This window comes from Salvelinus fontinalis, chromosome 31 (assembly GCF_029448725.1).
Source record: "Salvelinus fontinalis isolate EN_2023a chromosome 31, ASM2944872v1, whole genome shotgun sequence".
Classification (NCBI taxonomy): Eukaryota; Metazoa; Chordata; class Actinopteri; order Salmoniformes; family Salmonidae; genus Salvelinus; species Salvelinus fontinalis.
Genome location: NC_074695.1, coordinates 8,796,994 through 8,820,067, shown reverse-complemented (window position 1 = coordinate 8,820,067; position 23,074 = coordinate 8,796,994). Strand labels below are relative to the sequence as shown.

General features: G+C 44.5%; 1 protein-coding gene across 6 annotated transcripts in view; it reads left to right on the top strand.

Annotated features, from left to right (window-relative positions):
- The window catches only part of LOC129829491 (copine-8-like), a 206,233-nt gene that overhangs the window by 32,265 nt on the left and 150,894 nt on the right, over positions 1-23,074 (top strand). For all 6 annotated transcript variants that reach the window (XR_008755400.1, XM_055891203.1, XM_055891202.1 and 3 more), the window contains exon 3: positions 3,919-3,965. Coding sequence is in view for 5 of the 6 variants with exons in the window: in XM_055891203.1 (XP_055747178.1) it covers positions 3,919-3,965 (47 nt within the window). In the remaining variant the exon portion in view is untranslated. The remainder of the gene's footprint in view (positions 1-3,918; positions 3,966-23,074) is intronic.

Below are 23,074 nucleotides of genomic sequence, written 5' to 3'. Positions count from 1 at the left end.
ACTTTCCCTTTTAATGCAGTGCAGCTACAGTATGGTTCAAACAGCCCTGACTGAACACATATGGGCTTCTTTGAGTTAAGCTGCCTCGGAGGAGTGGAGAGGAGAGGAGAGGAGAGGAGGGGAAGAGGAGTGGAGGAGGGGATGAGGGGAGAGGAGAGGTGGAGAGGGGAAGAGGAGGAGAGAAGGCGTGGAAGAGGGGAGAGGAGTGGAGAGGAGGGGGAGTGGAGGAAGGGAGGAGGGGAGAGGAGGGGAGGAGTGGAGAGGAGTGGAGAGGAGTGGGAGGAGAGGAGTGGAGAGGAGTGGAGAGGAGTGGGAGGGGAAGAGGAGGAGAGAAGGAGAGGAGTGGAGAGGAGAGGAGGAGGGGAAGAGGAGGAGGGGAAGAGGAGAGGAGGAGAGGAGAACTATGTTTGATGCCTCCAGGGGGTGTTTTTGTATAGAGGCCTTAGATGCATCCCAAATTGCAGGGCCAGGTCAAAAAAAAGTGCACTATACTGTATATTACTGATGGGGTGAAAACTGTTTTTGGATGATTGTTATATTGATATTTGATTCCAAGTATCGATTTGGGGTCACTTAGAAATGTCCTTGTTTTTGAAAGAAAGGCACTATTCTGTTGTATTCTATTCTATTCTATTGACTATTGTAGCTGGAAATGGCAGATTTTTTATGAAATATCTACATAGGCGTACAGAGGCTCATTATCAGCAACCGTCACTCCTGTGTTCCAATGGCACGTTGTGTTAGCTAATCCAAGTTTATCATTTTAAAAGGCTAATTGATCATTAGAAAACCCTTTTGCAATTATGTTAGCACAGCTGAAAACTGTTGTTCTGATTGAAGAAACAATACAACTGGCCTTCTTTAGACTAGTTGAGTATCTGGAGCATCAGCATTTGTGGGTTCGATTACAGGCTCAAAATGGCCAGATTTAAAGAACTTTCTTCTGAAACTGTTCAGTCTATTTTTGTTCTGAGAAATGAAGGCTATTTCATGCGAGAAATTGCCAAGAAACTGAAGATCTCGTACAACGCTGTGTACTACTCCTTTCACAGAGCAGCGCAATCTGGCCCGAACCAGTTTTTTGCAGAGCTGCAAAAAAAAGCCATATCTCAGACTGGCCAATAAAAATAAAAGATTAAGATGGGCAAAAGAACACAGACACCCGACAGAGGAACTCTTCCTAGAAGGCCAACATCCCGGAGTCCCCTCTTCACTTTTGACATTGAGACTGTTTTTTTTGCGGGTACTATTTAATGAAGCTGCCAGTTGAGGACTTGTGAGGCGTCTGTTTCTCAAACTAAACACTCTAATGTACTTGTCCTCTTGCTCAGTTGTGCACCGGGGCTTCCCACTCCTCTTTCTATTTTGTGCCGTATCGCCACCTACTGTATCGTGATAATATCATATCGTGAGGACCCTGGCAATTCCCAGCTCTACTATACGGGGGATATAGTGGCATTTGGAACGCACTCAATGCCATTTCTATGGTCCTACTTTCTAAAGGGATGAAGTACGGAGGAGATTGGAGGAGACATTAAGACCTAATAGGGTCAGAGTTCAATCCTTTAGTGTGTAAAAGAAATAACACTCCCAGTCCCCTTCTAAAATACCAGGATATATACCCTCTGTGTAACGGCTTTCCTCCTCTTCATCAGAAGAGGAGGAGCAGGGATCGAACCAAAATGCAGCTGAGTTTGTAGACATGATTTATTAACGAAAAACACGAACTCGACTAATACACTAACAAAACAAATAAACGGTGTAGACAGATCTGAACGACGGACTCACATAAACCACGAGAACGCACGAACAGGGAAAAAAGCCTACACATAAAAAACACTGAACAAACAAACCGAAACCAGTCCCGTGTGGCGTAACGACATACACAAACACAGGAGACAATCACCCACAACTAACACTGTGAAAACACCTACCTAAATATGACTCTTAATTAGAGGAACGCCAAACACCTGCCTCTAATTAAGAGCCATACCAGGCAACCCATAAACCAACATAGAAACAGAAAACATAGAATGCCCACCCAACCTCACGTCCTGACCAACTAACACATATAACAAACTAACAGAAATAGGTCAGGAACGTGACACTCTGTCCCTTTCTAAAAGACCAGGATATAATCTCCCTGTCCCCTAATTAGAGACCAGGATATAATCTCCCTGTCCCTTTCTAAGAGACCAGGATATAATCTCCCTGTCCCCTAATTAGAGACCAGGATATAATCTCCCTGTCCCTTTCTAAGAGACCAGGATATAATCTCACTGACCCCTAATTAGAGACCAGGATATAATCCCTCCCTGTCCCTTTCTAAGAGACCAGGATATAATCTCTGCCTGTCCCTTAATTAGAGACCAGGATATAATCCCTCCCTGTCCCCTTTTTAGAGACCAGGATATAATCTCCCTGTCCCTTTCTAAAAGACGAGGATATAATCCCCCCAGTCCCCTTCTAAGAGACCAGAATATAATCTCCCTGTCCCCTAATTAGAGACCAGGATATAATCCCTCCCTGTCCCTTTCTAAGAGACCAGGATATAATCTGTCCATGTCCCCTTCTAAGAGACCAGGATATAATCCCCCCAGTCCCCTTCTAAGAGACCAGAATATAATCTCCCTGTCCCCTAATTAGAGACCAGGATATAATCCCTCCCTGTCCCTTTCTAAGAGACCAGGATATAATCTGTCCATGTCCCCTTCTAAGAGACCAGAATACAATCTCCCTGTCCCTTTCTAAGAGACCAGGATATAATCTCTCCCTGTCCCCTTCAAAAAGACCAGGATATAATCTCTCCCTGTCCCCTTCTGAGAGAACAGGATATAATCTCCCTGTCCCCTTCAAAAATACCAGGATATAATCCCCCCCTGTCCCCTTCAAAAATACCAGGATATAATCTCCCTGTCCCCTTCAAAAATACCAGGATATAATCTCTCCCTGTCCCCTTCAAAAATACCAGGATATAATCTCCCTGTCCCCTAATTAGAGAACAGGATATAATCTCCCTGTCCCCTAATTAGAGAACAGGATATAATCTCCCTGTCCCCTTCAAAAATACCAGGATATAATCCCCCCCTGTCCCCTTCTAAGAGACCAGGATATAATCTCCCTGTCCCCTAATTAGAGACCAGGATATAATCCCCCCCAGTCCCCTTCTAATATACCAGGATATAACCCCCCCCAGTCCCCTTTCCAATATTCCAGGGTATAATCCCCCCTGTCCCCTTCTAATATTCCAGGATATCATCACCCCCAGTCCCCTTCTAATATACCAGGGTATAATCCTCCCAGTCCCCTTCTAATTTACCAGGGTATAATCCCCCCAGTCCCCTTCTACGAGATCAGGGTATAATACTTCACACTCTATCCCCCCCAGTCCCCTTATTACGAATTCCCCTAAAGATGATAAGGACCTGGGGTTATATCTGACAGGCCACATGCCTTGTCCCAGCATGCACTGAGAAGGACCTGGGGTGATATCTGACAGGTCACATGCCCTGTCCCAGCATGCACTGCTTCTTCTGCGCTAGCACCGTTTTGAAGTGAGGAAAATAAAGAGGGAGACCTACTGTTTAGAAATCCTATTTCTGATTATGCAATCACTGTTGCACTGTTGGAGGCTTTGTTAATCGTCAGTATGTAGTCTCTCACCTGGGGAGATTAATAGCTAGATCTGATAATGTGATACTGGGCAGACAGCGGGCATGGCAGTGTATACATGACTATTATTAATGATGAATGGGATGATAGAAAGATCATTTGTTTTGTTTTATGAAGTGAAGAAATGTCATGGTCATTCAAATGTATTTCTAATCTCCCTCCCTTTCTCTATCCCTCCCTCTCTTTCTCTCTGTCTCTCACTCCCTCTCTCTCTCCACCTCCCTTCCTCCCTCCTTCCCTACCCAGTGGTGGTGTTGTACACTCAGGGCGTGGAGACCAAACAGTGGAGAGAGGTAAGAAGCAGAACAACTCTCTATCTTTCTCTTTCTTTCTCTCTCCCTCTCTCTCTGTCTCTCTCTCTCTCTGTCTCTCTCTCTCTCTCTGTCTCTGTCTCTCTCTGTCTCTCTGTCTCTCTCTCTCTCTCTGTCTCTGTCTCTCTCTGTCTCTCTGTCTCTCTCTCTCTCTGTCTCTCTCTCTCTCACTCTCTCTCTCTCTTTCTCTCTCTTTCTCTCTCTCTCTGTCTCTCTCTCTCTGTCTCTCTCTCTGTCTGTCTCTGACTCTCTCTGTCTCTCTCTCTCCGTCTCTCTCTCTCTGTCTCTCTCTCTCTGTCTCTCTCTCTCTGTCTCTCTCTCTCTGTCTCTCTCTCTCTTTCTTTCTCTCTCTCTCCCTCTCTCTCTCTCTCTCTCTCTAACTCTCTTTGTCTCTCTCTCTCTCTTTTGCTTTATACAACAATCTAGACTCAATCAAACCACTCTCCATTCCTTTATATAACAATTTAGAGTCTCTAGAGTCTAGACTGTAAACTAGTCAACAGAGAGAATGACTGTCTCCCCAGCATCGGTAGCTCAATCAACCTGCATCTCTTTTCCTCTCCATAACAATATAGAATCTAGCTTGTGGAACACTAATTCTAATCGTTCTGGAATATTCCGACTCAGCAGCAGCACTGCGTTTTGTTCCAGCCCTGTCTGTCTCCAGGTGAATGCTGTTGCTGCTGACAATCATTGTCTATTGATTGGCTTGTGAATATTCATTGCTTGGCTTAAGGCATGTTTTTGCTCTGACCAATTGGTGATTAGGGCGATTGCTGCACATATCGATAAAGATTAGCGTCAGTGTCAAAGTATCTCCAGGTCTGCCAGGAACCTGCCTTTACCCTTAACCCAGGATGGAGTGTCTTCATTGGGTCCCGAAGTTCAGTGAGTTCAGATATGTCTTTATAGGTAGTTATACCGCTCTATACTGCTCTATACCGCTCTATACTGCTCTGTACTACTCTATTCTGCTCTAAACTGCTCTACACCGCTCTATACCACTCTATACCGCTCTATTCTGCTCTATACTACCCTGTCCTGCCCTATACTGCTCTATACTGCTCTATACTGCTCTATACCGCTCTATACCACTCTATACCGCTCTATACTGCTCTATACTGCTCTATTCCGCTCTATACCGCTCTATACTACCATATTCTGCTCTGTACTGCTCTATACCGCTCTATTCTGCTCTATACTGCTCTATTCGGCTCTATTCGGCTCTATACTACCCTATTGTGCTCTATACCGCTCTATACTGCTCTACACTGCTCTATACCCCTCTATACCGCTCTATACAGCTCTATACTGCTCTATACTGCTCTATACTACTCTATACCCCTCTATACCACTCTATACCGCTCTATACTGCTCTATACTGCTCTATACTACTCTATACCCCTCTATACCGCTCTATAAAGCTCTATACTGCTCCATCCTGCTCTATACTGCTCTATACCCTCTATACCACTCTATACTGCTCTATACTACTCTATACCGCTCTATACCGCTCTATACTGCTCTATACTACTCTATACCCCTCTATACCTGGAAGATATGACCTGAGCCACATTTAGTTGCAAAATATTCTCGAGCGTTGCAGATAGAAAGTCCATGAATAGAGCCGACCATTCCTTATTCTACATGTCAGAGAGGCATGTTTGTTCTACATAGCCTATTTCTATCTGAACGTCCCAAGACGTTGTGTCCTGCTGAACGTGCCCCTAGGTTAAAATACTATGACTCTTTCTTCATAAAAAACGTTAGCTGTTAGCCTCCCGAGTGGCTCAACTGTCTAAAGCAGGAGTCACTACAGACCCGGATTCGATCCCAGGCTGTGTCTTAGCCGGCCGTGAACAGGAGACCCATGAGGCGGCACACAATTGGCCCAGCGTCGTCCGGGTTAGGGGAAGGTTTAGCCGGCTGGGATTTCCTTGTCCCATCACACTCTAGCGACTCCTTGTGGCGGGCCGGGCGTGTGCACGCTGACTTCGAACGCCAGTTGTGTGGCTGGCTTCCGGGTGAAGAGAGCAGTGTGTCAAGAAGCAGTGCGGCTTGGGAAGGTCGTGTTTTGGAGGATGCATGGCTCCCGACCTTTGCCTCTCCCGAGTGCGTATGGGAGTTGCAGAGATGGGACAAGACTGTAACTACCAATTGAATATCACAAAAAATTGGTTAAAATGTTTTACTTTAGCAGAGCTTGCCTGCCAGGTGCAATTTAACCAATTAATTGATGTGCATTTGGCACGTAGAATCCAAAAAGTTACAGCAATGCACTATAGCACATGGAAATGCCCAATCTCTTCCTCCCACTGTGTGTGGCTGTGAAGCTTCCTCTCCCTCTCCTCCTCTCACTGTGTATGGCTGTGAAGCTTCCTCTCCCTCTCCTCCTCTCACTGTGTGTGGCTGTGAAGCTTCCTCTCCCTCTCCTCCTCTCACTGTGTATGGCTGTGAAGCTTCCTCTCCCTCTCCTCTGCTCACTGTGTGTGGCTGTGAAGCTTCCTCTCTCTCTCATCCTCTCACAGTGTATGGCTGTGAAGCTTCCTCTCCCTCTCCTCCAAACACGGTGTGTGGCTGTGAAGCTTCCTCTCCCTCTCCTCCTGTTACTGTGTATGGCCGTTGAGCTTCCTCTCCCTCTCTTCCTTTCTCTGTTCCTCTCTTCTTCTCTCTGTTCCTCTCTTCTTCTCTTTGTTCCTCTCTCTTCTTCTCTTTGTTCCTCTCTCTTCTTCTCTCTGTTCCTCTCTCTTCTTCTCTCTGTTCCTCTCTCTTCTTCTCTCTGTTCCTCTCTTTTCTTCTCTCTGTTCCTCTCTCTTCTTCTCTCTGTTCCTCTCTCTTCTTCTCTTTGTTCCTCTCTCTTCTTCTCTCTGTTCCTCTCTCTTCTTCTCTCTGTTCCTCTCTCTTCTTCTCTCTGTTCCTCTCTCTTCTTCTCTTTGTTCCTCTCTCTTCTTCTCTCTGTTCCTCTCTCTTCTTCTCTCTGTTCCTCTCTCTTCTTCTCTTTGTTCCTCTCTTTTCTTCTCTCTGTTCCTCTCTCTTCTTCTCTTTGTTCCTCTCTCTTCTTCTCTCTGTTCCTCTCTCTTCTTCTCTCTGTTCCTCTCTCTTCTTCTCTCTGTTCCTCTCTTTTCTTCTCTCTGTTCCTCTCTCTTCTTCTCTCTGTTCCTCTCTCTTCTTCTCTTTGTTCCTCTCTCTTCTTCTCTCTGTTCCTCTCTCTTCTTCTCTCTGTTCCTCTCTCTTCTTCTCTCTGTTCCTCTCTTTTCTTCTCTCTGTTCCTCTCTCTTCTTCTCTCTGTTCCTCTCTCTTCTTCTCTTTGTTCCTCTCTCTTCTTCTCTCTGTTCCTCTCCTTCTCTTTGTTCCTCTCTCTTCTCTCTGTTGTTATCGGGTTACATGCCACTCGCTAACAGATAACAAGCTCAGGGTGCAGCGGCCGCTAAATCTCTATTTTTAAAGAGATATGTGGTCTGTTATTTGGCTCAGGGCAGATTGGCTTTGTGAGTCAGAGTCAAGCTGTGTACAGTTGATAAAGCTAAGCGTTGGTGTCAGCCCCTCTCTCATCAAATGTGTTTTTGTCCTCCTTGTGTTGAGTTAGAAGATACGGTCTGAGCTCTCCTCTGTCTCACCCTGCCACAGACCGCCTGTAATCACAGTACTCTTCTTTCTGTGGGTGGAACTCTTCCTATCTATCCACTGTCTCGTATAGCCCTAGTACTGTAGGAGGGATTCTGCTATCTATCTACTCTGTGGGAGGATGACCTTTTTTATTTGTTTTATTAGAATAGACAAAGGTTAGACTAAATGAGAAGGGGAGCCAGATGAGAGTTGTTGGAGACAGACAATGAACTTTTCTATCTATCTACTCTATAAGAGGAGGAACTGTCTTCTATCTACCCTGTAGGAGGGAGGAACTGGCCTCTATCTACTCTGTAGGAGGGAGGATCTGTCTTCTATCTACTCTGTAGGAGGGATGATCTGTCTTCTATCTACTCTGTAGGAGGGGAAAATGTCTTCTATCTACCCTATAGGAGAGGGAAATGGCCTCTATCTACTCAGTAGGGGAGGAACTGTCTTCTATCTACTCTGTAGGAGGAGGAACTGGCCTCTATCTACTCTGTAGGAGGAGGAACTGGCCTCTATCTACTCTGAGGAAGCCCTGTCATATCTACTGTGGGAGGACCTGTCATATCTACTGTGGGAGGACCTGTCATATCTACTGTGGGAGGACCTGTCATATCTACTGTGGGAGGACCTGTCATATCTACTGTGGGAGGACCTGTCATATCTACTGTGGGAGGACCTGTCATATCTACTGTGGGAGACCTGTCATATCTACTGTGGGAGGACCTGTCATATCTACTGTGGGAGGACCTGTCATATCTACTGTGAGAGGACCTGTCATATCTACTGTGGGAGGACCTGTCATATCTACTGTGGGAGGACCTGTCATATCTACTGTGGGGAGACCTGTCATATCTACTGTGGGAGGACCTGTCATATCTACTGTGAGAGGACCTGTCATATCTACTGTGGGAGGACCTGTCATATCTACTGTGGGAGGACCTGTCATATCTACTGTGGGAGGACCTGTCATATCTACTGTGGGAGGACCTGTCATATCTACTGTGGGAGACCCTGTCATATCTACTGTGGGAGGACCTGTCATATCTACTGTGGGAGGACCTGTCATATCTACTGTGGGAGGACCTGTCATATCTACTGTGGGAGGACCTGTCATATCTACTGTGGGAGGACCTGTCATATCTACTGTGGGAGGACCTGTCATATCTACTGTGGGAGGACCTGTCATATCTACTGTGGGAGACCCTGTCATATCTACTGTGGGAGGACCTGTCATATCTACTGTGGGGAGGACCTGTCATATAGTACCTCCATACTACTGCTCCATATAGTACCTGCATAGTAATTACCTTGAAGGATGAGCAATGCAATACGTGGACTTTGTTGTTGTTAGTTCTGCGATGAAAGGAACGTTCTACCTACAGTATTCTTTTAAAACGTAGTTGTGATTGCAGTAAGTTGTCTTTCAGGGTTCATGCCAGACCGTGGCTCTTCTGATTCATTTTGGATTCTCCATTTGTTATGCAATAGGTTGGGCTATATCGGTCAATCAATCACCTCGTGTTTTACTGAGCTTTAGATTACTTTACAATCCTCAAGATGGATCTACATAATACTTGCTTTAATATATAATGTATGGGTTGTAATGTTTGTAATGTATAATTACCCCATTAACTATTCCATAGCATTCAGCTGAGCTGACAGATATATTGATGTAGTTAGTGGCTTAATAAGTGGTTTTCCTGGTACAGACTCCCCGTTGTTCCCTGTATTTCAGACTCCCATGTCTATTGGTCCATGCTTTACATAAATTACATTCATCTTATATTATCTCCACATCTCCTCCTCACAATGTATTCTAGTTAAGGTTAGAGAGAAGGCTGAGAGTAGGCTGAATCCGGGATAAATCACATTACACGTTCCTGTTGTTCCAAGCTGGATTCTCCCACATCTCCACATCTGCTCCTCCCAAGGTATTCTAGTTAAGATTAGAGGGAAGGAAGCGGAGGTTATGCACAGTCAGAGCCCTGTATCCGACATCTCACTCTATAATATATTGTTGTTAAGCTTCCAGAGAAGGCTGTGAGGAGGATTTAACCAGCATCTCCTACCCACAATGTATTCCAGTTAAAGGGGAAATCTGGGATTGGTACGTCACCCTTCTCCAGCGCCATCCCTGAACTGTTTACCAAAACAAATGGCTGAGTGTGAACGCTTTGTTGTTTTTCGAATCCCAGATTGCCCCTTTACGGATAGCGGGGCAGAGTCTGAACGACATCTCTCCCCACACAGTGCCTTCAGGAAGTATTCATACCCCTTGACTTACTGGACAATGTGTTGTAGGTTAGAGGGGTAAAGTCATCTCTCCCACAACGTCTTCTATTCTTAAAGGGAGAAAGCTGAGGCTCCACCCCACAATGTGTTGTAGGTTAGAGGGGTAAAGTCATCTCTCCCACAACGTCTTCTATTCTTAAAGGGAGAAAGCTGAGGCTCCACCCCACAATGTGTTGTAGGTTAGAGGGGTAAAGTCATCTCTCCCACAACGTCTTCCATTCTTAAAGGGAGAAAGCTGAGGCTCCACCCCACAATGTGTTGTAGGTTGGAGGGGTAAAGTCATCTCTCCCACAACGTCTTCTATTCTTAAAGGGAGAAAGCTGAGGCTCCACCCCACAATGTGTTGTAGGTTAGAGGGGTAAAGTCATCTCTCCCACAACGTCTTCTATTCTTAAAGGGAGAAAGCTGAGGCTCCACCCCACAATGTATTGTAGTTCAGGCTCCCGAGTGGCACAGCGGTCCAAGGCACTGCATCTCAGTGCTAGAGGCGTCACTACAGACCCTGGTTAGATTCCAGGCTGTATCACAAACGGCCGTGATTGGGAGTCCCATAGGGCGGCGCACAATTGTCCCAGCATCTTCCGGGTTAGTGTTTGGCCGGGGTAGGGCCGTCATTGTAAACAAGAATTTGTTCTTAACTGACTTGCCTAGTTAAATGAAAGTTACATTTGTTATGTTCTGTTAATTACTGATGTCCCCTTTAAGAATTTAACCTTCATTTAACTAGGCAAGTCAGTGGTCATGCGCAGTGTTGTATGTTATTCTGGTACTAACTCGTTTTAGTAAATGTGAAGCTCCAGTTCCATTTCTTGTATTCAAAGTCTTTCTTATTATATAAATAAGTAATAAGAGCTAAGACACTACAAAATTAATAAATAAAAGGTTAGTGAGGTGCAGCAGAGAGGTGCAGCAGAGAGGTGCAGCAGAGAGGGGCAGCAGAGAGGGGCAGCAGAGAGGGGCAGCAGAAAGGTGCAGCAGAAAGGTGCAGCAGAGAGCAGAAGCCCTAAGATCTGAGAGCTCACAGCAGGGTTTGTCTGTGTGGGGTTGACGGGTGATGGTAGTGCTGCCTGGTTGATCCTGGCTCCTGGTTTGTCTGTCTGGGGTTGACAGGTGATGGTAGTGCTGCCTGGCTGATCCTGGCTCCTGGCTAAGCTTCAGACACCCACTGTGCAGAGCCAGAGGGGACATCCAGGTTAGGCTTCTTGGCTCAGAGAGGGGATCTTGACTGATCCTAAATCTAAAGTTATGTCAGAGATGGACAGAACAGGAGAGAGATAGAGAGGAAGAGCCTTTAGCTTCCCTTTTTTCAGACTGCAGTACTACATACTGTATGAGCTTCCCTATAACAGACTGCAGTACTACATACTGTATGAGCTTCCCTATAACAGACTGCAGTACTACATACTGTATGAGCTTCCCTATAACAGACTGCAGTACTACATAATGTATGAGCTTCCCTATAACAGACTGCAGTACTACATACTGTATGAGCTTCCCTATAACAGACTGCAGTACTACATACTGTATGAGCTTCCCTATAACAGACTGCAGTACTACATACTGTATGAGCTTCCCTATAACAGACTGCAGTACTACATACTGTATGAGCTTCCCTATAACAGACTGCAGTACTACATACTGTATGAGCTTCCCTATAACAGACTGCAGTACTACATACTGTATGAGCTTCCCTATAACAGACTGCAGTACTACATACTGTATGAGCTTCCCTATAACAGACTGCAGTACTACATAATGTATGAGCTTCTCTATAACAGACTGCAGTACTATATAATGTATGAGCTTCCCTATAACAGACTGCAGTACTACATACTGTATGAGCTTCCCTATAACAGACTGCAGTACTACATACTGTATGAGCTTCCCTATAACAGACTGCAGTACTACATAATGTATGAGCTTCTCTATAACAGACTGCAGTACTACATACTGTATGAGCTTCCCTATAACAGACTGCAGTACTACATAATGTATGAGCTTCTCTATAACAGACTGCAGTACTATATAATGTATGAGCTTCCCTATAACAGACTGCAGCTTCCCTATAACAGACTGCAGTACTACACAGAGGTGGGACCAAGTCATTGTTTTACAAGTCACATGTAAGTCTCAAGTCTTAGCACTCAAGTCCCAAGTCAAGACAGGCAAGTCCGAGTCAAGTCTCAAGTCAAGACCGTCAAGTCTCATGTCCTACACTTTGAGTTTCGAGTCCTAAACAAGTCATAATGTGCTCTTCACCAAATGTAATACCATTTGATATTTTTAATAAGAGTAATAGTTAGTATATTACATTTACGCAAATCATGAATGCTTTTAAAAATATCTATATATTTATTACTTCCCAAATATACGTTATATTTCCGTGGAAATACATGGGTAGCCATATGAAAGACCCCGCATCCAATAGTGATCGACTATCGAGGACCGCTATGGAGCGCAATCGGGCGATGTAGGCTTGTACACAATCGCCCAACCTTAACACACACACACACACACTCTCTGTGTGGTTACAGTAATCTAACGTATGTTAATGGTTTTAGGAACAACAGTAACATCAGGCAGGATTTAGGCTACCAACTGCCTAGCCAGTTGTAGCTCAATCAAGTCAGGTTGGGGAGGGTATCAAGTCAGGTTGGGGAGGGTATCAAGTCAGGTTGGGGAGGGTATCAAGTCAGTTTGGGGAGGATATCAAGTCAGGTTGGGGAGGGTATCAAGTCAGGTTGGGGAGGGTATCAAGTCAGTTTGGGGAGGATATCAAGTCAGGTTGGGGAGGGTATCAAGTCAGCTTGGGGAGGGTATCAAGTCAGGTTGGGGAGGGTATCAAGTCAGTTTGGGGAGGATATCAAGTCAGGTTGGGGAGGGTATCAAGTCAGCTTGGGGAGGGTATCAAGTCAGTTTGGGGAGGATATCAAGTCAGTTTGGGGAGGATATCAAGTCAGGTTGGGGAGGGTATCAAGTCAGTTTGGGGAGGATATCAAGTCAGTTTGGGGAGGATATCAAGTCAGTTTGGGGAGGATATCAAGTCAGTTTGGGGAGGATATCAAGTCAGGTTGGGGAGGGTATCAAGTCAGCTTGGGGAGGGTATCAAGTCAGTTTGGGGAGGATATCAAGTCAGGTTGGGGAGGGTATCAAGTCAGCTTGGGGAGGGTATCAAGTCAGCTTGGGGAGGGTATCAAGTCAGTTTGGGGAGGATATCAAGTCAGGTTGGGGAGGGTATCAAGTCAGGTTGGGGAGGGTATCAAGTCAGGTTGGGGAGGGTATCAAGTCAGCTTGGGGAGGATATCAAGTCAGGTTGGGGAGGATATCAAGTCAGTTTGGGGAGGATATCAAGTCAGGTTGGGGAGGGTATCAAGTCAGCTTGAGGAGGGTATCAAGTCAGCTTGGGGAGGGTATCAAGCCTGGTCGAGTCATAGGGCTCAAGTCCAAGTCAAGTCACGAGTCATTGGTGTTAAAGTCAAAGTAGAGTTGCAAGTCATCATATTTGTGACTCGAACGTCCATACCTCTGCTCCATACTGTGTGAGTTTCCCTATACCAGACTGCAGTACTGTGTATTATAACCCACTGCAGTACTGTGTAGTGTAACAGACTGCAGTACTGTGTATTATAACCCACTGTAGTACGGTGTATTATAACCCACTGCAGTACTGTGCATTGTAACAGACTGCAGGGTTGTGTAGTGTAACAGACTGCAGTACTGTGTAGTGTAACAGACTGCAGTACTGTGTAGTGTAACACACTGCAATTAGGGCTGTTGAGGTGACTGTATTACCGCCACAACAGCAGTCATGAATCATGACCACAGTACATTTCACATGACCGTTGAGTCATGGTAATCTCCTCTTATGCACTCAGGACGTGCTTTGGTAGTACCCAACTCGCTAACGACCATCAGGTCCTAATGGTCTGGTACTCAGGGCTCTATTGTCCCTCCATCAGGTCCTAGTGGCCTAGTACTCAGGGCTCTATTGTCCCTCCATCAGGTCCTAGTGGCCTAGTACTCAGGGCTCTATTGTCCCTCCATCAGGTCCTAATGGCCTTGTACTCAGGGATCTATTGTCCCTCCATCAGGTCCTAATGGCCTGGTACTCAGGGCTCTATTGTCCCTCCATCAGGTCCTAGTGGCCTAGTACTCAGGGATCTATTGTCCCTCCATCAGGTCCTAATGGCCTAGTACTCAGGGCTCTATTGTCCCTCCATCAGGTCCTAGTGGCCTAGTACTCAGGGCTATATTGTCCCTCTAACCACTCTGACATCAATGCAAATGAAATGGAAAAATCACATCAAACACGTATCATTAAAACAGTATATATTTTAAACTCACCTCACTGTGATGATCAATATGAAGAGAGAAGTTCAACAACAGGTTGAAACTGAGTGATAAACATGGTCGTTGTGGATGTTGTTTCAAAGCCTAACAACAGGAAATAGTGATGATTCATTCAAAACACATCCGTACGCATATTAGAACTCATGCATAGGATTATCACCCCCCCCCCCCCCCCCCCCCCCAAAAAAAAATGACTGAATTAAAATTAGGATTGTTCCATTATACAAAATATATCTTACCATATATTACGTATGCCATAAAATTATAAAACAAAACTGATTTAAAATGTCTCTGGTACGTAACGGGTCTGGCCTATAACCCAAAATAAAATAAATTATGTGTGGTGTGATGTAAGTGTTTATTGTATGTATTTTTCAGCTCCGCTATAAAATCAAAGTAGCCTAGCCTGTTATGGCTGCAGCCCGACACCGGTACACTTATGACAACATCCAGCTCAGGTGCAGGGCGCGAAATTCAAAATCTATTTTTTTTTAAATATTTAACTTTCACACATTAACAAGTCCAATACAGCATTTGAAAGATAAACATCTTGTTAATCCAGCCAACGTGTCAGATTTTTAAAATGTTTTACAGCAAAAACACCACGTATATTTATGTTAGTTCACCACCAAATACAAAAGAGGGCAGACATTTTTCACAGCACAGGTAGCATGCACAAAGCCAACCTAACTAACCAAGATCCAACCAAACAAACCTAGAAACAACGTCCTCAGATGACAGTCCTATAACATGTTACACAATAAATCTATATTTTGTTCGAAAAATGTGCATATTTGAGCTATAAATCAGTTTTACATTGATGCTACCATCATAGCTACAGTCAGAAAGAGCACGGGAGTAGCCAGAGTTAATACAGACACCAACGTCAACTACCTAATTACTCATCATAAAACATTTCAGAAAAATATATGGTGTATAGCAAAATGAAAGACAAAGATCTTGTGAATACAGACAATATTTCCGATTTTTTTAAGTGTTTTACAGCGAAAACACAATATATCGTTATATTAGCTTACTGCAATGGCTAACACACAACAGCATTGATTCCAAGTAATCGGTATCGATAGCACAGCTCGACAGATATATGAAATAGCATCCCAAATTGTGTCCTTATCTTTGTTGATCTTCTGTCAGAATGTTGTAAAGGGGTCCATTGTCCAGAACGGTCTTTGTTTGGATCCAGAACGAACTATTTCCCTCTTGAATTAGCAAGCACACTGGCCGTGCGGCGCTAACCTCTCCTTCTTGAAAAAATTCTTCCAACGCATCACGTCTAAAGTCCCGAATAAATTTCAATAATATAATTAAACTATATTGAAAAAACATACTTTAGGATGATATTGTGACATGTATCAAGTAAAATCGAAGCCGGAGATCATATTCACCTATAACGACGATTTTCCAGGAGGCAATTCCAGGTTCAACTTCGCGCGTTTGAAACAAAACATAATGGCGGACCTCTCACTCCAAGAGGCTCTATTCAATCCCAGAACGAGATATTCAAGTCCTTTCTGCTCTCACTTCCGCATGACACCCAGGGGAAGGCGTATGACGTGTTTCTATGGTCCCAAGTGACATGCCCTTTTATAGACAAGCTCTTGAAAAAAGACCTCGCATTTGGAAATCTCACTTCCGGATAGGAAATGGGCTGCAGAAAGAGTTCTGGTTCACTTAGAGAAATAATTCAAACGGTTTAAGAAACTAGAGAGTGTTTTCTTTCCAATAGAAATGATAATATGCATATTGTACGAGCAAGAATTGAGTAGGAGGCCGTTTGAAATGGCCACCTCTTTCCAGGTTACTCAGTGCTGCCCCTTGCAGCCATAAGAAGCTAGCAGGCATCAACTGAAAAACAGACCTGGCGGGAAAGCGCACGGCCTCCATTCACTATTGGAGTACATAATGACTTTTCTTTTCCTTCCCCCTGCCCCTATTCCTTCCCATTTGATAATGGGCCAGTCTAAATCAAAACTAATTTTAACTAATTAGTAAAGACCACATTACATTGAGAAAAGTCTGATGGGTGAAAATATGATCACTTGATGAGAGAACAGGGGGTGCAGCCTGAGGAAAGGAACAGAGAACAAGCTTTATTTGAGACTTTCTCAAATCATCAACTGCCTTTGGTCGCATCTTGCAGCCCATATATGTTTTGATTAATAAGACATTCTAAGGTTTGTATCATTCACAACTAAAGTTGCCAAATAACTCTGAATCTATCTCATAGGACCTGTTTCAAATGATCACTTTTATGCTCAACGTAGCCACTTCATATGCGCGCTCACTCCGGAATGGGAAGAAATATCCTTTCCATTTTATTAAGCTAATGTAACGATCTTCGTCTGGAGAAAGAGAGGAGGACCAAAGCACAGCGTGGTAAGTGTTCATGATGAATCTTTAATAGAACAAACTGAACACAGAGATACAAAACAATAAATTGAACGAACGAAAACCGAAACAGTGTGGAGCACACAGACACGGAAGACAACCGCCCACAAAACACAACAGAAAACAGGCTCCCTAAATATGGTTCCCAATCAGAGACAATGACTAACACCTGCCTCTGATTGAGAACCATATCAGGCCAAACAAAAAACCCAACATAGAAACACAAAACATAGATAACCCACCCAACTCACGCCCTGACCATACTAAAACAAAGAAAATACAAAAGAACTAAGGTCAGAACGTGACAGCTAAGGTCAATTATATTCTTCTTACCATAAAATCATATAATATAAAATAATGGAACTTAGAAGCATATCTAGTCTTCTAATTGAACAAGTCTACAGCCTATAGCATGAGGCATAGACAGATAACATAAAGTAGGCCAACTCATATTCTGTTCTCCTGAAGAAAAAAAATATTCATATCATGTTTCTTTAGACCTGCCGAAAATAAACAACGGATTTATTGTGATGGTGTATATTGCTTTATTAGACCTTTTTAAAGGTAGATGTTCCATCAGAGGCTTGTAGGTGTGGAGGCCTGGAGACGCTAAACGTGTTTATGTTCATTAACGGTCAATTACCGTGAGACCGACAGTCTTTTGCACGACAATAACCGTCTGACAGAATTTCATGACCACCACAGCCCTAACTGCAGTACTGTCTAGTGTAACAGACAGCAGTACTGTGTAGTATAACAGACAGCAGTACTGTGTAGTATAACAGACAGCAGTACTGTGTAGTATAACAGACAGCAGTACTGTCTAGTGTAACAGACAGCAGTACTGTGTAGTATAACAGACAGCAGTACTGTCTAGTGTAACAGACAGCAGTACTGTCTAGTGTAACAGACAGCAGTACTGTGTAGTATAACAGACAGCAGTACTGTGTAGTGTAACAGACAGCAGTACTGTGTAGTATAACAGACGGCAGTACTGTGTAGTATAACAGACAGCAGTACTGTGTAGTATAACAGACAGCAGTACTGTGTAGTGTAACAGACAGCAGTACTGTGTAGTATAACAGACAGCAGTACTGTGTAGTATAACAGACAGCAGTACTGTGTAGTATAACAGACGGCAGTACTGTGTAGTGTAACAGACAGCAGTACCGTGTAGTATAACTGTCAGCAGTACTGTGTAGTGTAACAGACAGCAGTACTGTCTAGTATAACAGACGGCAGTACTGTGTAGTGTAACAGACAGCGGTACCGTGTAGTATAACTGTCAGCAGTACTGTGTAGTGTAACAGACAGCAGTACTGTCTAGTATAACAGACGGCAGTACCGTGTAGTATAACAGACAGCAGTACTGTGTAGTATAACAGACAGCAGTACTGTGTAGTATAACAGACAGCAGTACTGTGTAGTGTAACAGACAGCAGTACTGTCTAGTATAACAGACGGCAGTACTGTGTAGTGTAACAGACAGCAGTACCGTGTAGTATAACTGTCAGCAGTACTGTGTAGTGTAACAGACAGCAGTACTGTCTAGTATAACAGACGGCAGTACCGTGTAGTATAACAGACAGCAGTACTGTGTAGTATAACAGACAGCAGTACTGTGTAGTATAACAGACAGCAGTACTGTGTAGTATAACAGACAGCAGTACTGTGTAGTATAACAGACAGCAGTACTGTGTAGTATAACAGACAGCAGTACTGTGTAGTATAACAGACAGCAGTACTGTGTAGTATAACAGACTGCAGTACTGTCTAGTGTAACAGACAGCAGTACTGTGTAGTGTAACAGACAGCAGTACTGTCTAGTATAACAGACGGCAGTACTGTGTAGTGTAACAGACAGCAGTACCGTGTAGTATAACTGTCAGCAGTACTGTGTAGTGTAACAGACAGCAGTACTGTGTAGTATAACAGACAGCAGTACTGTGTAGTATAACAGACAGCAGTACTGTGTAGTATAACAGACTGCAGTACTGTCTAGTGTAACAGACAGCAGTACTGTGTAGTATAACCGTCAGCAGTACTGTGTAGTATAACCGTCAGCAGTACTGTGAAGTATAACCGTCAGCAGTACTGTGTAGTATAACTGTCAGCAGTACTGTGTAGTGTAACAGACAGCAGTACTGTCTAGTATAACAGACTGCAGTACTGTGTAGTATAACAGACTGCAGTACTGTGTAGTATAACAGACAGCAGTACTGTGTAGTATTACAGACTGCAGTACTGTGTAGTATAACAGACTGCAGTACTGTGTAGTATAACAGACTGCAGCACTGTGTAGTATAACAGACTGCAGCACTGTGTAGTATAACAGACTGCAGTACTGTGTAGTATAACCGTCAGCAGTACTGTGTAGTATAACCGTCAGCAGTACTGTGTAGTATAACAGACAGCAGTACTGTGTAGTATAACAGACGGCAGTACAGTGCAGTGTAACAGACAGCAGTACCGTGTAGTATAACAGACGGCAGTACTGTATCATTAAGACGGCTCATTAAGACCTGACTCTGTAATCATTCATTCTCTCTGTCAGTTTATGGTAAGTAACACTTTCTACAGGCCCATCATTAATTCATGTTCATCTCAACGACTCAGCCAGGCCTCTCAACATGCATTATTCATAATAGACACAATTAGCTGAGGGAACAAACTAACTGCAGCACAGAGGTGTGTGTGTTGTATGGGTTGTGTGTGTCCGTGCGTGTGTGTCCGTGCGTGTGTGTGTGTGTGTGTGTGTGTGTGTGTGTGTGTGTGTGTGTGTGTGTGCCTGCTTTTCAGCACAACACCATCATCACACAGCATCTTCACAACATCGCACACACACACACACACACACACACACACACACACACACACACACACACACACACACACACACACACACACACACACACACACACACATTACAGCATCAGACAGTAGTTTGAGCATCTCCTCACTGTACTATTACAGTTATAGCACCTCATCGTCTCACGCTTTAGTTCATATCAAATCAAATCAAATGTTATTGGTCACATACACATGGTTAGCCGATGTTTTTTGCGAGTGTAGCGAAATGCTTCTGCTTCTAGATCTGACAGTGCAGCAGTATCTAACAGGTAATATCTAACAATTCCACAACAACACCTAATATCTAACAAATTCCACAACAATACCTAATACACACAATCTAGTAAAGTAATGGGATGAGAATATATAAGTATAAAATATATGGATGAGCAGCGACAGAGCGGCTAAGATGCAATAGAATAGAATAGATAGTGTAGGATACAGTATATACATATGAGATGTGTAATGTGAGATATGTAAACATTCTTAAAGTGCCATTATTGACATACTTAAAGTGCCAAGTGACTAGCGTTCCATTTATTGTAGTGGCCAATGATATCAAGTCTGTAGGTAGGCAGATGCCTCTCTGTGCTAGTGGTGGCTGTTTAACAATCTGATGGCCTTGAGATAGAAGCTGTTTTCAGTCTCTCAGTCCCAGTTTTGATGCACCTGTACTGACCTCGCCTTCTGGATGGAAGTGGGGTGAACAGGCAGTGGTTTGGGTGGTCCTTGATTAACTTTTTGGCCTTCCTGTGACATCGGGTGGTGTAAGTGTCCTGGAGGGCAGGTAGTTTGCCCCCGGTGATGCGTTGTGCAGACCTCACTACCCTCTGGAGGGCCTTACGGTTATGGGCGGAGCAGTTGACGTACCAGGCGGTGATACAGCCCGACAGGATGCTCTCGATTGTGCATCTGTAAAAGTTTGAGTGTTTTTGGTGACAAGGCGAAATTCTTCAGCCTCCTGAGGTTGAAGAGGCGCTGCTGCGCCTTCTTCACAACGCTGTCTGTGTGGGTGGACCAATTCAGTTTGTCCGTGATGTGTACGCCGAGGAACTTAACTTTTATTTCTTTACCTACCTATTGTTCACCTAATACCTTTTTTGCACTATTGGTTAGAGCCTGTAAGTAAGTTTCACTGTAAGGTCTACACCTGTTGTATTCGGCGCACGCGACAAATAAACTTTGATTTGATTTATTTTCCTGACACCACACTTCGAGGGCCCTCATCTCCTCGCTGTAGGCTGTCTCGTCATTGTTGGTAATCAATCCTACCACTGTTGTGTCGTCTGCAAACTAGATGATTGAGTTGGAGGCGTGCATGGCCACGCAGTCGTGGGTGAACAGGGAGTACAACAGGGGGCTGAGAACACACCCTTGTGGGGCCCCAGTGTTGAGGATCAGCAGAGTGGAGATGTTGTTCCTACCTTCACCACCTGGGGGCGGCCCGTCAGGAAGTCCAGGACCCAGTTGCACAGGGCGGGGTCAAGACCCAGGGTCTCGAGTTTAATGACGAGTTTGGAGGGTACTATGGTGTTGAATGCTGAGCTATAGTCAATGAAAAGCATTCTTACATAGGTATTCCTCTTGTCCAGATGAGATAGGGCAGTGGGCAGGCGATTGCATCGTCTGTGGATCTATTGGGGCGGTAAGCAAATTGAAGTGAGTCTAGGGTGACAGGTAGGGTGGAGGTAATATGATCCTTGACTAGTCTCTCAAAGCACTTCATGATGACAGAAGTGAGTGCTATGGGGCGATAGTCATTTAGTTCAGTTACCTTGGCTTTATTGGGAACAGGAACAATGGTGGCCATCTTGAAGCATGTGGGAACAGCAGACTGGGATAGGGATTGATTGAATATGTCCGTAAACACACCAGACAGCTGGTCTGCGCATGCTCTGAGAACGCGGCTAGGGATGCTGATTTACTCACGTCGGCCACTGAGAAGGAGAGCCCACATCTTTGGTAGCGGGCCGTGTCGGGGGCACTGAATTGTCCTCAAAGCAAGCAAAAAAGTTGTTTAATTTGTCTGGAAGCAAGATGTCGATGTCCGCGACTGTGCTGGTTTTCTTTTTGTAATCCGTGATTGACTGTAGACCCTGCCACATACGTCTGGTGTTTGAGCCATTGAATTGCGACTCCACTTTGTCTCTATACTGACACTTTGCTTGTTTGATTGCCTTACGGAGGGAATAACTACACTGTTTGTATTCGGCCATGTTTCCAGTCGCCTTGCCATGATTAAATGCGGTGGTACATGCTTTCAGTTTTGCGTGAATGCTGCCATCAATCCACGGTTTCTGGTTAGGGAATGTTTTAATTGTCACAGTGGGCGCAACATCTCCTATACAATTCCTTATAACTCGCTCACCGAGTCAGCATATACGTCAATGTTGTTCTCTGAGGCTACCCGAAACATATCCCACGTGGTCAGACCAGCGTAGGGTAGACCTAAGCATGGGTGCTTCCTGTTTTAGTTTCTGCCTATAGTCGGGGAGCAACAAGATGGAGTCATGGTCAGATTTGCCAAAAGGAGGGTGGAGGAGGGCCTTGTATACATCGCGGAAGTTAGAGTAGCAATGGTCGAGCGTGTTACTCGCTCGTGTACTGCAATCGATACGCTGATAGAATTTAGGTAGCCTTGATCTCAGATTAACTTTGTTAAAATCCCCAGCTACATTAAATGCAGCCTCGGGATATATGGTTTCCAGTTTGCATAAAGTCCAGTGAAGTCCCTTGATGGCCGTCTTGGGATCCGCTTGCGGGGGGGGATGTACACGGCTGTGACGATGACCGAGGAGAGTTCTCTTGGGAGATAATACAGTCGGCATTTGATTTTGAGGAATTCTAGGTTGGGTGAACAAAAGGACTTGTGTTCCTGTATGTTGTTACAATTACACCATGAGTCATTAATCATGAAACATACACCCCCGCCCTTCTTCTTACCGGAGAGATGTTTATTCCCATTGCACTGAAAATCCCGTTGGCTGTACTGACTTCGACAGCATGTCCCAAGCTAGCCATGTTTCCTTGAAAAAGTATACAGTGGGGCAAAAAAGTATTTAGTCAGCCACCAATTGTGCAAGTTCTCCCACTTAAAAAGATGAGAGAGGCCTGTAATTTTCATCATAGCTACACTTCAACTATGACAGACAAAATGAGAAAAAAAAATCCAGAAAATCACATTGTAGGATCTCTCATCTTTTTAAGTGGGAGAACTTGCACAATTGGTGGCTGACTAAATACTTTTCCCCCCCACTGTATGTTACAATCCCAGATATCTCTTTGGAAAGCAACTCTTGCCCTGATTTTGTCGACTTTGTTAGCTAGGGACTGGACATTAGTGAGTAATATACTGGGAAGCGGTGGGTGGTGTTCGCGCATCCGAAGCATCACTAGAAGACCACTCCGGCACCCTCTCCTCCGGCGGTGTTGTTTTGGGTCGGCCTCTGGCAACAGTTCAAATGCCCTGCGAGGTGCAGACAAAGGATCCGCTTTGGGAAAGTCGTATTCCTGGTCGTAGTGCTGGTTGTGCTGGTAAGTTGACGTTTCTCTGATATCCAATAGTTCTTCCCGGC